Source organism: Nestor notabilis, unplaced genomic scaffold (assembly GCF_000696875.1).
Source record: "Nestor notabilis isolate BGI_N333 unplaced genomic scaffold, ASM69687v1 Scaffold35954, whole genome shotgun sequence".
NCBI classification, from domain to species: domain Eukaryota; kingdom Metazoa; phylum Chordata; class Aves; order Psittaciformes; family Psittacidae; genus Nestor; species Nestor notabilis.
In genome coordinates this window covers 1-15,845 of record NW_009925759.1, presented here as the reverse complement: position 1 = coordinate 15,845, position 15,845 = coordinate 1, and the positions used below count along the sequence as shown (strand labels likewise).

The following is a 15,845-nucleotide window of genomic DNA, read 5'->3' as shown; positions in this document are numbered from 1 at the left end:
TTTGTACCAGCTGGTGCTTCTTCATGATGTTGGGTTTACTTTCTGGCACAAAGAGAACTCAACAAATGGAAACAAATAGCCTATTCTTGGTAGAAGCAGTCATGCAAATTTAAAGGAATTTAAAAAGGAATTTAAAGGATTTTTTTTTTAATTTCATTTTTTATTTATTTAAGTACTGGAGATGAAACAGGCTACTAATTGTTATTAATATTTGGAAGATGTATTTATTGCAGTATATATAAAGAGCTCCAAAACACAACTTGCACTGGATATGAGCATCATAGCAATTTTAACTTTATCTCCCACAGATTCCTGAAGAAGAAGCAATTAGAAATAACCTTTTAGGAAAGGTGGTGTACATTTTTAAAACCAAACATTAACTTGCTGGAAGACAAAATGCCTATTTACACAGTTCCTACAAGAAGCCCCTCTGAGGTACAACGTACTACCACTTTGCAGAAGGCTTCTTCGCAGAATACCTTTACCAGCAGCAGGGTGTCTGGGCAACATCTGCAATCACGTGAATCAGGGGAAGAAAAGGATAGTCTACTCTCATGTTCTCTGAATAAGACTGGGGAAGTAAATAGGACCTATGTGATTTCAGCCTGTAAAAAAGTGGGCGACATATCAGCTACCTTTAAACCTGAAGGCAGATTAACGCTCCGGAGGAGAACTGGAGCAAACAAAAAACCAGTGTCTGGTAGTGAACAATTGCATGCAAATACATCACAGGGCATGCAAAATACACAAATGGAGAAAAGATTTACTCTGCAGAAGTGTGTGAGGACTGGCTCCATGGAGAAGACTAAAATTACTCGGAATACTGTGTCTGGAATAGAAAATAATGACTTTGCTGCACAAAGAAATGACAAGATTGCACTTACACCAAATATTAATACTAATGAAACCCATGATGTTAAACCAAGCTTTAAATTAGTTGAGGGTCAGTCAAATACAAAGTTGCAGTGTAACCTGAACAGCAAGGATTCCTTTGGCTTTGTTGATGGTCTGCGTGAAAACAACAGTTGTGTGCATGTAAAATACAGGACAATTGCTGCTGACACAAAATTTCAAAATGAAGTTCCTAAATCAGAACAATTAGTTACCTCAAAATATACTAATAAGCTAACAGGAGAACAACTGAATGAAAATGGTAACATAAATAAGCTAGCTGCAAAGCAAAGGTTACCACACTTGATGATAAAGCATAACAGTTTAGAAAGACTGAGGACGCCAATAAAAGGTTCAACAGAAGGATTTAAGCTTGCATCAAAGAACAGCATTTCTCAGGATCAGTCATCTCTGTCAGCTTCAAATGAGCAAACACCTAATCTTCGCATTTTAGCCAAAAAGAAAACTAGTGTCACCAGCTCTCCTTCTGTCAGTAGAAGATCAAAACCAAAAGAGAACACGGAAACTTTTGCTGAGAGCAGTAGCACTGAGAAAGATGTTTTCCAAGTGGAAAATAGCAAAGTGATTGTAGCTGTGCGTGTACGGCCTTTTAGTAACAGGTTTGTATTCTGGGCTTAGTTCTGATGGTAATGGTATGCTTTTATAGCATATGTTGATTCCTGCTTTGTGTGTTTTGGGTTGTTTAATCATAGACTCAATCAAAGGATATAATAAATGCTTTGAAATTAGCTGATATTTCATGCAAAGTGAAGATAAAGATTTTTTTTAAGAGGTTAAATTCACTTTATAGGCATTTGGGGCTATTTGTTACATACTCATCAGATGAAGTATATCGAGTTTGAATACTTTGTATGTTCACCAAATAGGGTTGGCTTGTTTGGTGGGTGGGTTTTTTTTTTTTATTTGCTTGTTTTTTTTTTTTTTTTTTCAATAATGATTACCGAACTTCTTATTTTCCATTAGGAATGGATTGAAATGACTAACTTAAAGCATGTAGCTTATGTGTTTCAATTTCTAAATTTTTTCCTCCCAATCAGAGAGAAAAATGAAAACTCACTTCCTGTAATCTCCATGAATGGTTCAGAGACATCTGTACGAAATCCAGCCACAAACCAGGCTTACAGCTTCAGTTATGACTTCTCTTTCTGGTCTTTTGACAAGTGTCATCCTAATTTTGCAAGCCAAGCAACAATTTATAGAACTTTGGCAGTGCCACTCCTAAAAAGAGCTTTTGAGGGCTATAATGCTTGTCTTTTTGCTTATGGGCAGACTGGTTCTGGAAAATCATACACGTAAGTTTCTAATAATAGTTGTTAGAATTCTGTAGGAGCCAATTGTGCAATGTGAAATGACAGAAGGAGATTGTATGGAATAGACTTAATAGTTATTGAATTGTGTTAAAATGTTTTTGCATATTTTAAACCAGAAGTTACTAAAACAATATTTATAAGTAAGACAAAGCTGTAGAATATTTTTACGTATCAGATGCTGCCCTTTTTCTGCTTCTAGTGAAGAAACTAAAAGCTCTTTGTAGAGATTTTAGTGAAGAAAAATTTTTATTAATGCTGAGAGCTTCTCAGACTATGCCAGTGCTATTGTTCACCACTGATGGTTATTTTGTGCATGAAATGACATGTTCTAAAGTATATTATGATTTTTGGATGAGACCTTTAAGAGATCATTGGAACTATGGTTCTGACTGTTTCAGAACTTTAAATAAATAAATGTTTGTGGCATTGCTTATTTGAAAACTAGTCTTTACACAAAATAATCCCAGTTAAGCAGCATTTCAAGGGTTTATAGCCAGTTTTATATACCTTTTGTATAATTTTTAATAGAAAGCCTAGTGGACTGTTTCTGTTTCCACACATGAATCTATTAAAATTGGTTCTATTAACTTTATAATTCCCGTGAGGTACTGTAGACTTACAAATACATAGCTAAGGACCAGAAATAATTCCCATGAGGTATTATAGACTTATGTAGTTAAGGACCAAAAATTTTCTTATTCAGCTTATCATAATTTTGATGTTTCTACTCGATTTATAATAGATATAGAGCTTACACAGAGGCAGGGTTTTTCTTTTTAAGAGGGAACTCGGTTTTTACTTAAAATGTTTATTTACCTTGGCATAAAAGAGAGGCATGCTCAGTATTGCAGTCGTTATTCTATTTGTAGGTTGGTTTGTTTGTTTGTTTTTTCCCTTCCACCTTCAGGTAAACAATTACTTGCCTTCACTCCTTTGTATTTCAAGGAAGGCTGAAATGAATATCAGTAATAAATGTTTCCTTAGGTCAAGTGTACACAACAAATTTCTGCCCATAATAATGTTGTGTAGCTGTGTGAATCTCTAGACTACCTGAATTAGTACAGTATTCTGGTGTTCTGCAGTGGCAGAAAAACCTGCGTCAGAGATGGAGAGTGGATCAGATTGCAACACTGGCAGTGTACAGAGCATATAAAATGCATGTATGTTAGGATATCAGGTGTCTGTAGGTTTACTGTTTATAGTACAATTTACTCTTGCTGAAGAGTTTTCATTTTACTTTGTTTTTCAACCCATTTTTAAATGGATGAATTGGGAAAGACCTCTGGCAGTAATCTTGTCCAATTTCCCACTCAAACAAGCACCAGCATAGATCACATTTATTTCTGTTGCTGATTACCTCTGTGGCTTAGAAGCATGTGGCGTTTCAACTTCAGAGTTATACAATTAATATTAAAAATAGCTATAGGGTTACAAAACAGAACTAGCAGTCTTTTTGTAACTACAGGATGATGGGATTTGATGAAGACCGAGGAATAATTCCAAGACTTTGTGAAGATCTTTTCACTCAAATAGAACAAATGGATAAGCAACAGGTGGTATGCTTATGCTTCCTTTGAATTATGAGGAAACTGATGCATTTCAGTATTTTGATACCTGTTTAATTCTTTCATTCTATACCTTAGTGCTGGATCTATTTATTAATGTCTGTATTCTTTTGCTGATTCAAACCTTATTTCTGCTAGTCAGTCTGATTAACAGGTTTCTGTAAATAGTGACAATCAACATGGTTTTGCTTCCTTAATGGCAACAACATAAAAAAGAAATATGGGCATGATATTTTTGATGTGTCTGTAGACTGTACAGCATGCTTTACAAGATAAGATTCATGTAAGGAAAGATAAAAAGAAATCCTAGTGGTTTCCATACTTTCAGTGGAGGCATATATAATAGAGCTCAAAATACATGAATTTATCTTTAAACATTGTCACATATTAAAACAAAATACATTTTAATACTAATTCTAGTATTCTAGTTCAGTATTCTTGCTGAAATAATAAAAAATCAACTATCCTAGCTGGATTTTTTTTTTATTTTTAAAACCACTTTAAAATTCTCATTGTAGATAATATTTTGTTTCCCTTTCTGTTTTGAGAATCTCCTGTAGGATCAGAATATTACATGTTCACTGGTATTAGGTTTAAAATTAAGAATTCAAGCATAAAGCAATACAGAAATCTGGAACAGTTGAAAGTGGAAACGTTTGCCCACATAAGCTTAATGTTAAGGTTGACTGTCAGTAAGTAAGTCAGTCCTTACAGACATTGGCAAACATGCAGAGAAAAAGAATTCCCACAAGCAGTACCTTGCATACCTATAGTCTCATCTTGGGGTCTTTTCCTCTTAAGACATGAAATGAGTAGTCAAAAAAAGAAGTTAATAGTTTAAGGTAATTGTGTCTCCACTTATGATTCTCTAACTTGATCATTACTACATCAATTAATTGGGAGAGAAACAATATAACCCTTCGTTAAAACACTGAGAAATCTAAGCTTATTTATTACTGAGTTTGGATAGAATATGACTTCTAAAAAATGCAGAGCTGCTAGATATGCTTGTTATTATTTTGCTTATGCATTGTGAATAAGTGAGTCTGTGGCTGCAGAATGTCTTGAATTTTATATTCCTAAGTGTGTTATGTTTTTTGCTGCCCTCTTCTTTGTTTATTTTAAAAAGATTTCTATTTGATTTAAAAATGAAAACAGAAAAAGCAAAACCTGGGTGCCTTCAGAGGAAGGAGATGTGTTTTCATGAAAAGTTTGTTTTTGTTAATTGCTGTGGGTAGTAGATGAAGGTTTGTCTTTCCATTAGGTTATTCTGTTCCATGTCGGGATGTTGACAACATCAGTCCATTCCTTCTCTGTTACATGTATGATGCTGTAGAAGCACAATCCCTAATGAATGAGACTAGTGCAGGTGCAAACAAAACTGTAGTTTTGGGTACTAAAACCCAACACTGAAACTTCTGAGGTGGACGTGTATACACTTTTTTCTTTAAGCTTGATAGCTATCATCTGGGAATGGCTGTGGATGGAATTCCAATCAATTGTATTCTTGGGGGTTGGACTAGGTGAACTTCTAAAGGTTCCTCAATCACTAATCACTAATCTGTGATTTTATGATATCATTTTATGATATCCTTTCTCCTGGAAAGTCCCTTCAGTGCAAATGCATGTAACATACGAATAGCAGGATCTGGTAATCTAGATTAATGTTTGAAACAAAGGAAGATGAAAATATTTTGTGGCCTGTATTAATAACTTATTATTAATTTTATTAGGTTTTGTATCATCTTGAAATGAGCTTTTTTGAAGTATACAATGAGAAAATTCACGATTTGCTTGTCTTTAAAGCTGAAAGTGGACAGAAGAAAGAACCAGTAAGTTGCTCACAGAAACCTGTAATCTCAATATGCGTAATCTCAAAGTAGTGGCATCTGTTCTGTAAACAAAAGAGCACAAATGACAACTTTATTGTTATTGAAGCACTTAGGTTGTTGTGAATAATGGATACAAGTAAAAAAAAATCTCACTATGTGACTTCAAGCAAAATGCTTGGCACTTCAGAAATGAGCAGCAAAAAAGTCTTGCTGAAATAGAAACAAAATGATCCCATAGAACCTCTCAAGATTGTTAACATCTTAAAAAATGAAGAAGGTCTTATCAGCCTTTATAAAAACTCTCTTAAATATTTATCCAAGTCTCTGGATTACATTAAGAACCTTCTGTGCAATATGATTTGAGTTATAATCTTGTCATTTAGATGGAGTTCTAAGATGGAAGAATGACAATGTCAGGAGGCTTCTAATGGTATTGGGCCGGGGGGGAGGAGGAAGTATTTGCCTAACTATACTTGATCCATCAGTCTTCTCAGTTCTCAGTGCTACTGAAATGTCCATTCACTTTGTGAAACTATCTGTGTATTGTTATGTACTGGGATGCCTGTTTGCCACTGACTCTACTGATCTAATTGCAGTCCCTCGTGTTTTCATGAAAAAGTGTTAATACTTGCAAAGGGAGAATTTTTTTCCCATGTTGTTTTCTCTACTTATTTACCTTGCACAGCTACAGAAAACTACTATCATACAAGATGTTAGCACCTGTTGGATTGTTGTTTCCAAAGAAGCTTGAGGGCAGGAAATCAGTGGTCTGATTAAGTAGTGAAGGATCACAAGTTAAACTAGTTTAGCTAGTTTTTAATGCTTAGGTGTTAGAATATGCAATACCATAAATAAAAGAAATTTGCATTAAGTTGGGGAAGTAGGAAAGGAATTTAGGTTTAATTTATTTAAAAAAGTACTCTCTGTTCTTTGAGCTATTGACCACTATACTGGCCACTTTTTTGTAAACTCTGAGTATTAGCTTATGATAAAGAAGGTATGCTACATTCAGCTTTCCATTGAAAAGTCTTTTATTCTAAACTTGATACTTATATGGACTTGTTACATAGAAGTAAAAACTATACTGTCTTGTTTATACTAGGAGTGTTTTCATCTGAGTTTATCAGTGATTTTGAGCTAAGGTATTTACCTTAGGAACATAATAGATTTATGTTGCAGACAATATTTTTGTTTTCTTATGTGTGTAACTTAAGGCACCTGTTCAGGCAGTTGGCTCTGTGAACAATGGCCTGGGCAGTGTGCTGTGATTTCCTGGGCAGCTGGAAAAATTCAGTTGTAGGTATTTTCATGAAAATGTTGTTCTAGATGATTCATGCTAAATTTTGTTGATGATAATTGTCATACTAGGGATGTAGTTAGATTTTCTCTGAGTTTTAAGATATTCCTGAATGTTAAGTCTAACTAATGCATGTCTAATAATTTTTCTTTTAAAATTACTCTCACCAGCTTCGAGTAAGAGAACATCCCATGTTAGGACCATATGTAGAAGGCCTGACAGTGTAAGTCTTACCTGTTCTTATTTTAATAGATGTATGGTGTAATCCTGAAAAAGTGTGCTAATTATTATCTTATAAACTCTGTGAAAGCTTGTGCACTCACCAGTAAATTAGGCAAGACCTTAGCATCATGTAGTTTTAGAAAAACACATACACATGTTTAGCTCAACTTATTTCCTTTGGTTTAGTGCTTTAGTGAAATAAGTGCATGGAAGTCTTAAGGCAACTGAAGCTTTCATGGTATATTTCTGTTTTCTATTTTGTCTATAACTTGGGAAATATTTCAGAACTCAGGCAGCAGGGAAAACTAGAAAGAAAACAGTCTGAATCCGAGCTTCTCTTTTTCTCCCACCTTAGGAATGTTGTCACTTCTTACTCTGATATCCAGGTAAGAGTTATTTGGTTACTAAAAGGGAATGTAAATATTTCTACTTGTTCTTTCCTTCACTGCTGAAAAGTAAATTCCACGGATGGGACGAAAATGCTTTACAGACTGCCCAGTAGACTATGATATTTCAGCTGATTTTGTAATAGTCCTATATAACAGAGCTAAGTAGATGGATACAGGCAAGTGTATCTTTTCACATGGTTATCTCTTAAATTTTAATTCCTCCCTTATAGATTCATCATGTGTATTAATAACTTAATTTGCAGACATTTTAATCTTCAGTTAACTGTCCAAAAATGGTTTTGGTTTCACATCCTGGCTTTTATCTTTTACAGAGTTGGCTTGAACTAGGAAATAAGCAGAGAGCAACAGCTGCTACAGCAATGAATGACAAGAGCTCTAGATCTCATTCTGTCTTCACCCTTGTCATGACACAAACCAAGGTATTGCTGGGTGTTAGATATCTGTTCAAACTGTGTAGTAAAGTTTCATGTGCTGCTTAGAAAATTGTTGTGAGAATATTCTTGAAGATGAGTAAAGCACAAGGCATTTTTACATGGCTTTCTACACAGCAAAACTTATTTTACTTGATGTGCTTTGAGCAGATTCTGATGTCTCTGTGCTACATACATTTATAGCAGCAGTATAAATATGTCTAGTCTGGCAGATCTAGGAGTAGTTCCAAGCTTCCGAGTGTGAGTTTTGAGATGTAACTAGAAATCAAATTGATGCCAGGCCTAACTGCTGCCAACACACTTTAGCTTCTAAGAAGGTTAGGCTAAGCAAGCTGGAGAGTTATGCTGAGTTTCTGCAGATGATGAGCTGGGACAATGATAAGATGCAGTTTCTCCTCAGTTTCAACACAGGTCACCAAGTAAATGTTTCCTTGCTTCAGGATGCATCTCTCACCCATGTGTATCCAGGATATAGGGCCTAAATTCCTCATCTGATTTGCAGATGTGTAAGAGACAAAACCTGAGCTAGTGAGATGAGCCTGAAACGAGAAGTGAAATAGGTAGAGCTCCTCAGAAGTCTACAGTGAATTTTCTCCATTCACAAATAACTTGTTGGTTCGGGTTTTGTTGTTCTTGGTTGGTTGACTTTTTCAGTCCAATTTCCTAATAGTCTCCTTCCTTCTTCCCGTCACCATTCTCACCACTAGATTATTTCTTTTCTCTGTCAGAAGTAGTCCTGAGATTTTTCCACTGACTGCTTAGCAGATCCTCCTTGGTCCAAGTCAGTAACAGCTTAATTATTTCCATGGTTATTAGCTGCAATAATCAAATCCATGGTTGGCTAATCTATTGTTTGCAGTTTATGCTTATCCAGTTATTCAACCGCAAACAATTGATACTACGGTTAAAAGTCTGAACTTAGTCTCCTTCAAAGCGTGTACCTGAAGATGTCCTGTCAAAAAGTAAATGGAAGTTTCTTTTTCAATTTCAATTAATTAATGTATTTAAAGTGAACAGCTCGTTAGATTTCTGCTTGTTGTCGGGCTTGTTATTTTGGTCTGGATGCAAACAGCTCTCTTTATTTTTTATTTTTTTTTTTTTCCCAGGTAGAATTTGTAGATGAAGAACAATGTGATCGTAGGCTTACCAGTCACATAAATCTGATTGATCTGGCTGGCAGTGAATGCTGCTTAACAGCTCAGACCAGTGGAGAAAGGCTGAAGGTAAATGAAGGTGGGAAATATGTGGGAAAAAAATTGACTCCAAAGAATACCCCTAAACTCCAATGTAACCTCATCTACCAGGACTTTTGCGCAGGAACTGTAGTTATAAAAGGATACGTAGGCCTTATGCTTATAAGTATTGCACAGCATTTTGCTAGTGAGAGTGGATGATGCTAAGAAGCTGTTTTGACTGTGCAGTATGGCAGGCCATATCTTGCTTAGGACAGCACTCCCCTTGCTGTGCAGGCCTGATGACCCTTTAGAAGGAACGAGGAAAAACTGTTCATGTCACCTTCCGAATCCTGAATCAGATTCGTGACTCAGATTTGAACTCCTATGGGGTTGGGGCTTGCCCCTTTTTTGTGGGAGATTTAAGTAAATAGAGTTTCTAATAAGACAGTTTCTTTCAAGCTGCCTTTGTAAGTTTTATGTTTTTTGACATTGTGTATGTTAAAGCCACAGTTTCTGTTCTTTCCAAATGAGAAAGAGCTTCTAGGCTACTCTTTGATATTGTTGTTCTTTTTAATCAGTGGTGACATTTAATGTGGTATAGCTGTACCATACCACATCAAATAAGCACAATTAAATCAACAGTACAATCAATAAGGTCACACAAGAAAATACAACTATTATTTTTATTTTTGTTTTGTGTAGGAGGGTGTGAGTATCAATAAATCACTGTTAACCCTTGGAAAGGTTATTTCTGCTCTCTCTAAACAATCCAGAAATGGAAAGAAAACTTTCATTCCTTACCGGGAATCTGTCCTTACTTGGTAGGTACACTTCAGGTTTGTTTTTTGTTTTAATATAGAAGTAAATGCTTTCTGAGACTGTGGATTCCTCTTCTAATCAGGAGGCATCCCTTCCCCTCCTTCCCTCCCTTTCTCTCTCAAGAGACCTATGGAGGGAAGAAATTAGCCTGTTGTATTAGGTAAAGAACAAACAGGACCTTGATTTGTATTTGAAGTAGCTAACAATCACTGTTAAATAAGTAGCAAGACTCTTGTATTTAATCTGTTCAGATTGATAAACTTGATTTTTCTTTCATTGTGAGAGCTGGGGATTGACTTCTACTCTCCTATCAAATGCAGGTTGTTAAAGGAAAGTCTTGGTGGAAATTCACAAACTGCTATGATTGCCACAGTAAGTCCAGCTGCTAGCAGTACAGAAGAAACCCTCAGCACTCTTCGCTATGCAAAACAGGCTTGTTCAATTATCAACACTGCTAAAGTAAATGAAGATGTGAATGCCAAGCTAATAAGAGGTGAGGTTGACATCTACAGTCTTTGAGGGTTTTTCATTTGCCTGTGTATTCAACTTACTGTTCCATCAGAGTTGTTACTACTAATAATCTATTGTGTTGACTTAGCACTTGTCACCTAGGTTAATACAACTGAAGTTGAATTATAGTTGAATACAACTTCCTTTTAATATTATTATTCTTTGTGAGCTTTTTCCCATCCCTCTCCCCTCCCCAAAGTTCAGAACATATCTGAGGCTACACTTAAGAACCTGGAATGGTGAAAGAAGTTTAACTTATAATTAAATAAGATTAATTTTCTAGTATTGTACCAAAATGTCTAAACTGAATTTTGTCTTTTTGTGTATTATTTGTCTTATGGAGAATTGAAAGCTGAAATTGAAAAACTGAAGGCAGCTCAGAAAAGCGCTCTGAACACTGATCCTGAAAAATACAGGCGTTATTTGCAGGAAATAACATCTCTGAGGGTAAAATTGCACCAGCAGGAGAAGGATATGGCAGAAATGCAAAGGTCGGGCAGTCATTAGTGTCTTACTTGAAAAAAGAAATAGTAAAACTTATATTTTAAAACTTTTATCCTAATATGTTGTGTTTTTTCCCCTTAATATATATTAAGGGCCTGGAAAGAAAAATTTGAACAAGCAGAAAAAAAGAAATTGGAAGATGCAAAAGAATTGCAGGTACATTTTCTGTCTTCACTTTCTATAGGCAACGGTACAGAAAACTAAACATCAGCAAACCTTGAATAAAAATTAGAGTAGTTGTAAGATTTGTTTCGTTAATGCCAGCCTTTTAACTGTGACTTAAAAAAAATCAATATAGACACTTCAATGCACGAAGTAGATTGTGGTGGTTTTTTTATGCAAAACTCTCTTTTTATTTAGAAAGCAGGAATTGCATTCAAAATGGACAATCATTTACCAAACCTTGTCAATCTCAGTGAAGATCCTCAGCTTTCTGAGGTGCTGTTGTATATGATCAAAGAAGGAGAAACTACAGTTGGAAGGTATACACCAAATTCAAAGCATGATATCCAGCTTTCCGGAGTGCTAATTGCTGATGACCATTGGTATGTAGTGTTCTTTTTATACTTGAAGTGAAAACAGGAAATACTTCTCTTCACCTTTCCCTTTCTTTTGGAGTCACTCTTTCTTCTGGCAGTAAGAAGATTTGGTTTTCTAACACCGAAAATACTATTTAGGGATAATTTTTGTACTGTTTGGTGATTTAAAGTAATTTTGTTCTGTTCCCTCTAGAAATCTGTTAACCAAGGTAGTTTAATTTCTTTTTTAAAATCATTCATTCGTGCAGCAAAATTTTCTATTTATTCAGAAATTCTGGAGAAGGACCTGAGCAAATGAAGCTGTGTGATAACAATTACGTTAAATTCAATGGAAGAGTGAAATGCCTTGACAGCTCTAAAAAAGAGAGCAACTTGGCCATATTGTAGAAACAGTGTTTAAAGTGCATTCCATGCAATTGACTCTAGACAAAATGCTGTAAGAGACTTAACTAATCAGTTAGTAAAACCATGAAAGTTGTGGGTATATAGGGAAATCAAGCATTATTGAATTTTTTAGCATTCTTTTTGGATTTAAATATGAGTCTTTTCCAAAGTATAGGTTGTTGCTCACTGTTTATGTATGTTGTAATTTAGGAATATGAAGACAATCCACATCTGAAAGAACAAGGACACTAAAGCATGAATTTTAGTCTATTAAGAAACCTCATTTGCAATTAACGTGAGCTATTGATATCACAAATGTTTCTTGTTTTCAGTGTTATAAAAAATACTATTGGCAAAGTGAGCATTATTCCACTGGGAGAAGCAAAGACATACGTAAATGGAAAATGCATTTTAAACCCAACAGTTCTGCATCATGTAAGTAATTGATTTGGTAATATTAGTATGTGTATGTGTGGATTTCTTTGTTAATATTACAACTTCAGACTGCAGGTTTTCTTAGAAGGCTCTGAAACTGTACGTATTTGTCTCTTCCACTTTAATTTCTAGCCCTACCTGCTGCCTTTTAAGCACTGTAAATCTGCTTATAAATCTGAAAGTTATAGAACAAACTTCTTCCATCTCTCTCCACTTCTTCCCACCCCCCTGTTTCCCCATAGGGTGATCGAGTGATCCTTGGGGGAGACCATTATTTCAGGTTTAATCATCCAGTAGAAGTTCAGAAAGTTAAAACATCATCTTGTGGGGCAACATTTTTACATGATGGTCCAAAAGATTTTGAATTTGCAAAGAATGAGCTGCTTATTGCCCAGCGAGCACAGTAAGTATTGTATCTTCTTGTTCTAAAAATAAGCTCAGTTGTTAATGCAATCTTGAAATACGTTTAAGAAATAAGAAACTTAAGATTATAAATTATTTCCCGATAAGGGAAAGTTGGAAAATTGCAAGGTTACTGTTAACTTATTTTTAGCTGAAATGGAAGTCCCAGACTTAGCTGAAATGAAGGTACCTCTAAGTTGTGATCACCACAATCTAGTCCAGTTGTTGAGAATATAGACTACTGTTAAAGAAATGCTGAGCTCCAGAGGTCCTCAGAGTAGTGTATCTCTTCAATTACCTTTCTTTCCAAGCACATAATGAGTCTGAAGTTAACTTTTGATGTTTTAGAGAGATTTAAAGCCTGAAAAGAAAATGCGTTAAAAATGAGAAGAATCCAAAGTTACAAACTTGGTCTTCTGTGGTGGTGGAGACCTTGCAAGACAGTAAAGTGTTATTTGTACTCGCTTTGCTCCTGGGAGTTACTAAAATGCAGGACTCATTGACTTTAAAATGTACTTTCCTGCATCTTAATGTGATATAGTGAATTTCTATTGCAAATCTTAATTTTGAAAGGTACCTGATAAAATAAATATGGAAATCGAGTGGACTTTAAAATTCTGGAATGTTTTGCATCTTTACCAGCATCTGCATTTTCCCTATGAGATGAAAAATGTAAAGGTAGAGTATAAAGGAAAAAGAATAGTTAAAATATAATAAAATATAACAATAAAATCGTGAAACCCCAGCAAAATCAACAAACCCTCATATTTTTATTTTTACTGTTAAAATTGGAGGCTCCTGTCGTGATAGAAAAGATTGATCTCTATGCAGCCTATATAAGATTAAAGCCAGCATTCTAAGCATGCAATAATTCTACTTGTAGGCTTGAATCTGAAATTGAAGAGGCACGACTCAAAGCCAAGGAAGAAATGATGCAAAGTGTCCAAATTGCAAAAGAGATGGTTCAACAAGAACTGACCTCTCAAAAAGAAGCTTATGAAAGCAAAATAAAATCACTGGAGGCAGAGGTGGTAAGTTGCTGGAAGCTGTAGCAAGGGGTTTCTATTTGCTTGGGTATTTCTGTTTGTTGTTATTTTGTCTTGCTTAACAGTGTCTTAGGGAATGCTAAGCCCCATTTTTCTTAAAAAATATCAGCCTTACTCTAACACAAGAAGTTGTAAATACGTATCTCTTACAGAATTATTCTAGGAATTTTTGTTTATAGAATTAGTCAGGAACTGAAATGTTAATTCAGTGTGCATTTGATGGTGTGTTCCCACAAAATATAACTTATTCTTAGACTTTTAAATGGCTATGGTATTTTAGTTGACATGGCTTTTATCTTTTTTTCTTCCAAATTTGCATGCTATTTTGTTGCCAGCCTTTTCAACACCTTTACAGTATGCATAAGTCAATACAGAGTAGTACATCATGTTAAACCAAATAATAGTGAAGGAGTATCATATTTCTCAATGTGCTATAGAAGACATAATGTGATGCTTGTGAACTAAGGTATACCCTTTCATTGCTGACACTGGGCTCAGTAGTCCACAGGGGCTGCATGTTTTAAATGTGTAAAAGGTGAAAATAAGCCTTAATATCTGCCAAAGGAATGGGTCAGAAAAGCTGTACAAGTGGTAATCCTCCACTCATCTGTCCTCTTCTATATTAGAGAGAAGAATCTCTTAAGAAGCAAATCCAAGAACTGAATAACCAAAAAGCTGCCACAAAAATACAGGAGTTAGAGAAGGCAAAGCAGAACCTTGAGCTGGAGCTACGCTTCAATAAGAAGCGTTTAGAAATGGAGACCTTAGCTACCAAGCAGGTAATTTAAAATAAAGGGATAAAGTGTGGTTGGTTTGTGAGTTGGTTGTTTGATTGTTTGTTGGTGTTTATTTTGTTTAAATTAATTGCTTCTGAAATGTTCTATGTGATTTTTGTGCAAAAGAACAGGTGTTTTGTTTACACAAATTATATTGAATATTGGACTGAATCAGGGATAAACTAATGCTGACCTTATTTGTTATCTGATGTGGGTGGTTTTGTTCATCCAACAAAATTTAACAACAATTGCCTGTGCCAAAAGTTATGACTTCAGGAGTTATGTGTAAGTAATGACTGGTTTTTGGTTGGTGTTTATGTATGTGACTGCTGCAACAAATATGACTAAATTTTTAAAAAGTAATTTCTTTTTAATTCCAATATTTTTTTAAGCATAACAATAGTTAAACAAAACCAGAAGACTATCAAGAGTTTGAATAGGAAGGGTATTGATACAGCAGATGTCAAATATAAATTTTATTCTGTTCTGGGACTTATTAAAATTACATCAACAAAAAATTTTGCTTCAGTAAACAACATTAAGAGTTTTAGGGGGTGTTGTGTGTATATGTTTGTTTTGGTTTTTTAATATCCTCCCTCTCCCCTAGGCTCTAGAAGATCATACTATTCGTCATGCAAAGATACTTGAAGCCCTGGAAGCTGAGAAGCAGAAGATTGCTGAAGAAATACACAGCCTTCAGAAGAATCGTGGAAGTGGGAATAAAACTATGACTGGTATGTATATACGTAATGTTGGAAAGGCAGTGCTGACCTTTCTTGCTCAATGGGCTTGGAGTTAGTAGATGCAAATCCAGGAGCTTTTTCTCTTCTTCTAAGGCTTCTCTAATGATCCTGAATTTGGAGAGCCTTTTGGCTTCAACGATCCTTTCTGTTCATAAGCTGTGTATATCAGACTGCTAAAAAACCTGTTTTTAACATGCTGAGGGTGATTAGGTGGATATACATGTAGCCTGTATTTACCCTGATCACTGAAAAGTCCTTCCCCCATCTGGCTGAACTGGTTAGACATTAACTCATGGGGGAAACGAGTAACAGAACTGATTCTGTTCAGTTTCCTACCTCAGGATAATAAGTAATGTCTGGTGTTATGCCTCAATCTCTGCAATATTGTTTACCTGCCCTTTTATAGAGGGTTATCTTGGCCAAGAGGGTTATTTTTCCCGGTGTATTGGGAATTCATGGAACTATTGACTAAATTCCATAATTCCATTCAAGGATTTTGGTTGTGGTTTCTTTTTTGGGCCCCCTTCCCCCCC

The 15,845-nt window shown here is 35.3% G+C and overlaps 1 protein-coding gene across 1 annotated transcript; it reads left to right on the top strand.

Annotated features, from left to right (window-relative positions):
• Window positions 1-396: 396 nt before the first annotated feature.
• On the top strand, window positions 397-15,303 carry KIF14 (kinesin family member 14; the record flags this gene model as incomplete). Its single annotated transcript, XM_010013186.1, has 18 exons — window positions 397-1,511; window positions 1,950-2,204; window positions 3,688-3,775; window positions 5,521-5,619; window positions 7,087-7,139; window positions 7,494-7,524; window positions 7,860-7,967; window positions 9,086-9,202; window positions 9,857-9,975; window positions 10,294-10,466; window positions 10,827-10,974; window positions 11,080-11,143; window positions 11,348-11,532; window positions 12,243-12,345; window positions 12,588-12,748; window positions 13,631-13,778; window positions 14,420-14,572; window positions 15,177-15,303. Coding segments are annotated over exons 1-18 (3,247 nt in total), but the record flags the coding sequence as incomplete, so codon positions are not given.
• Window positions 15,304-15,845: the final 542 nt, after the last annotated feature.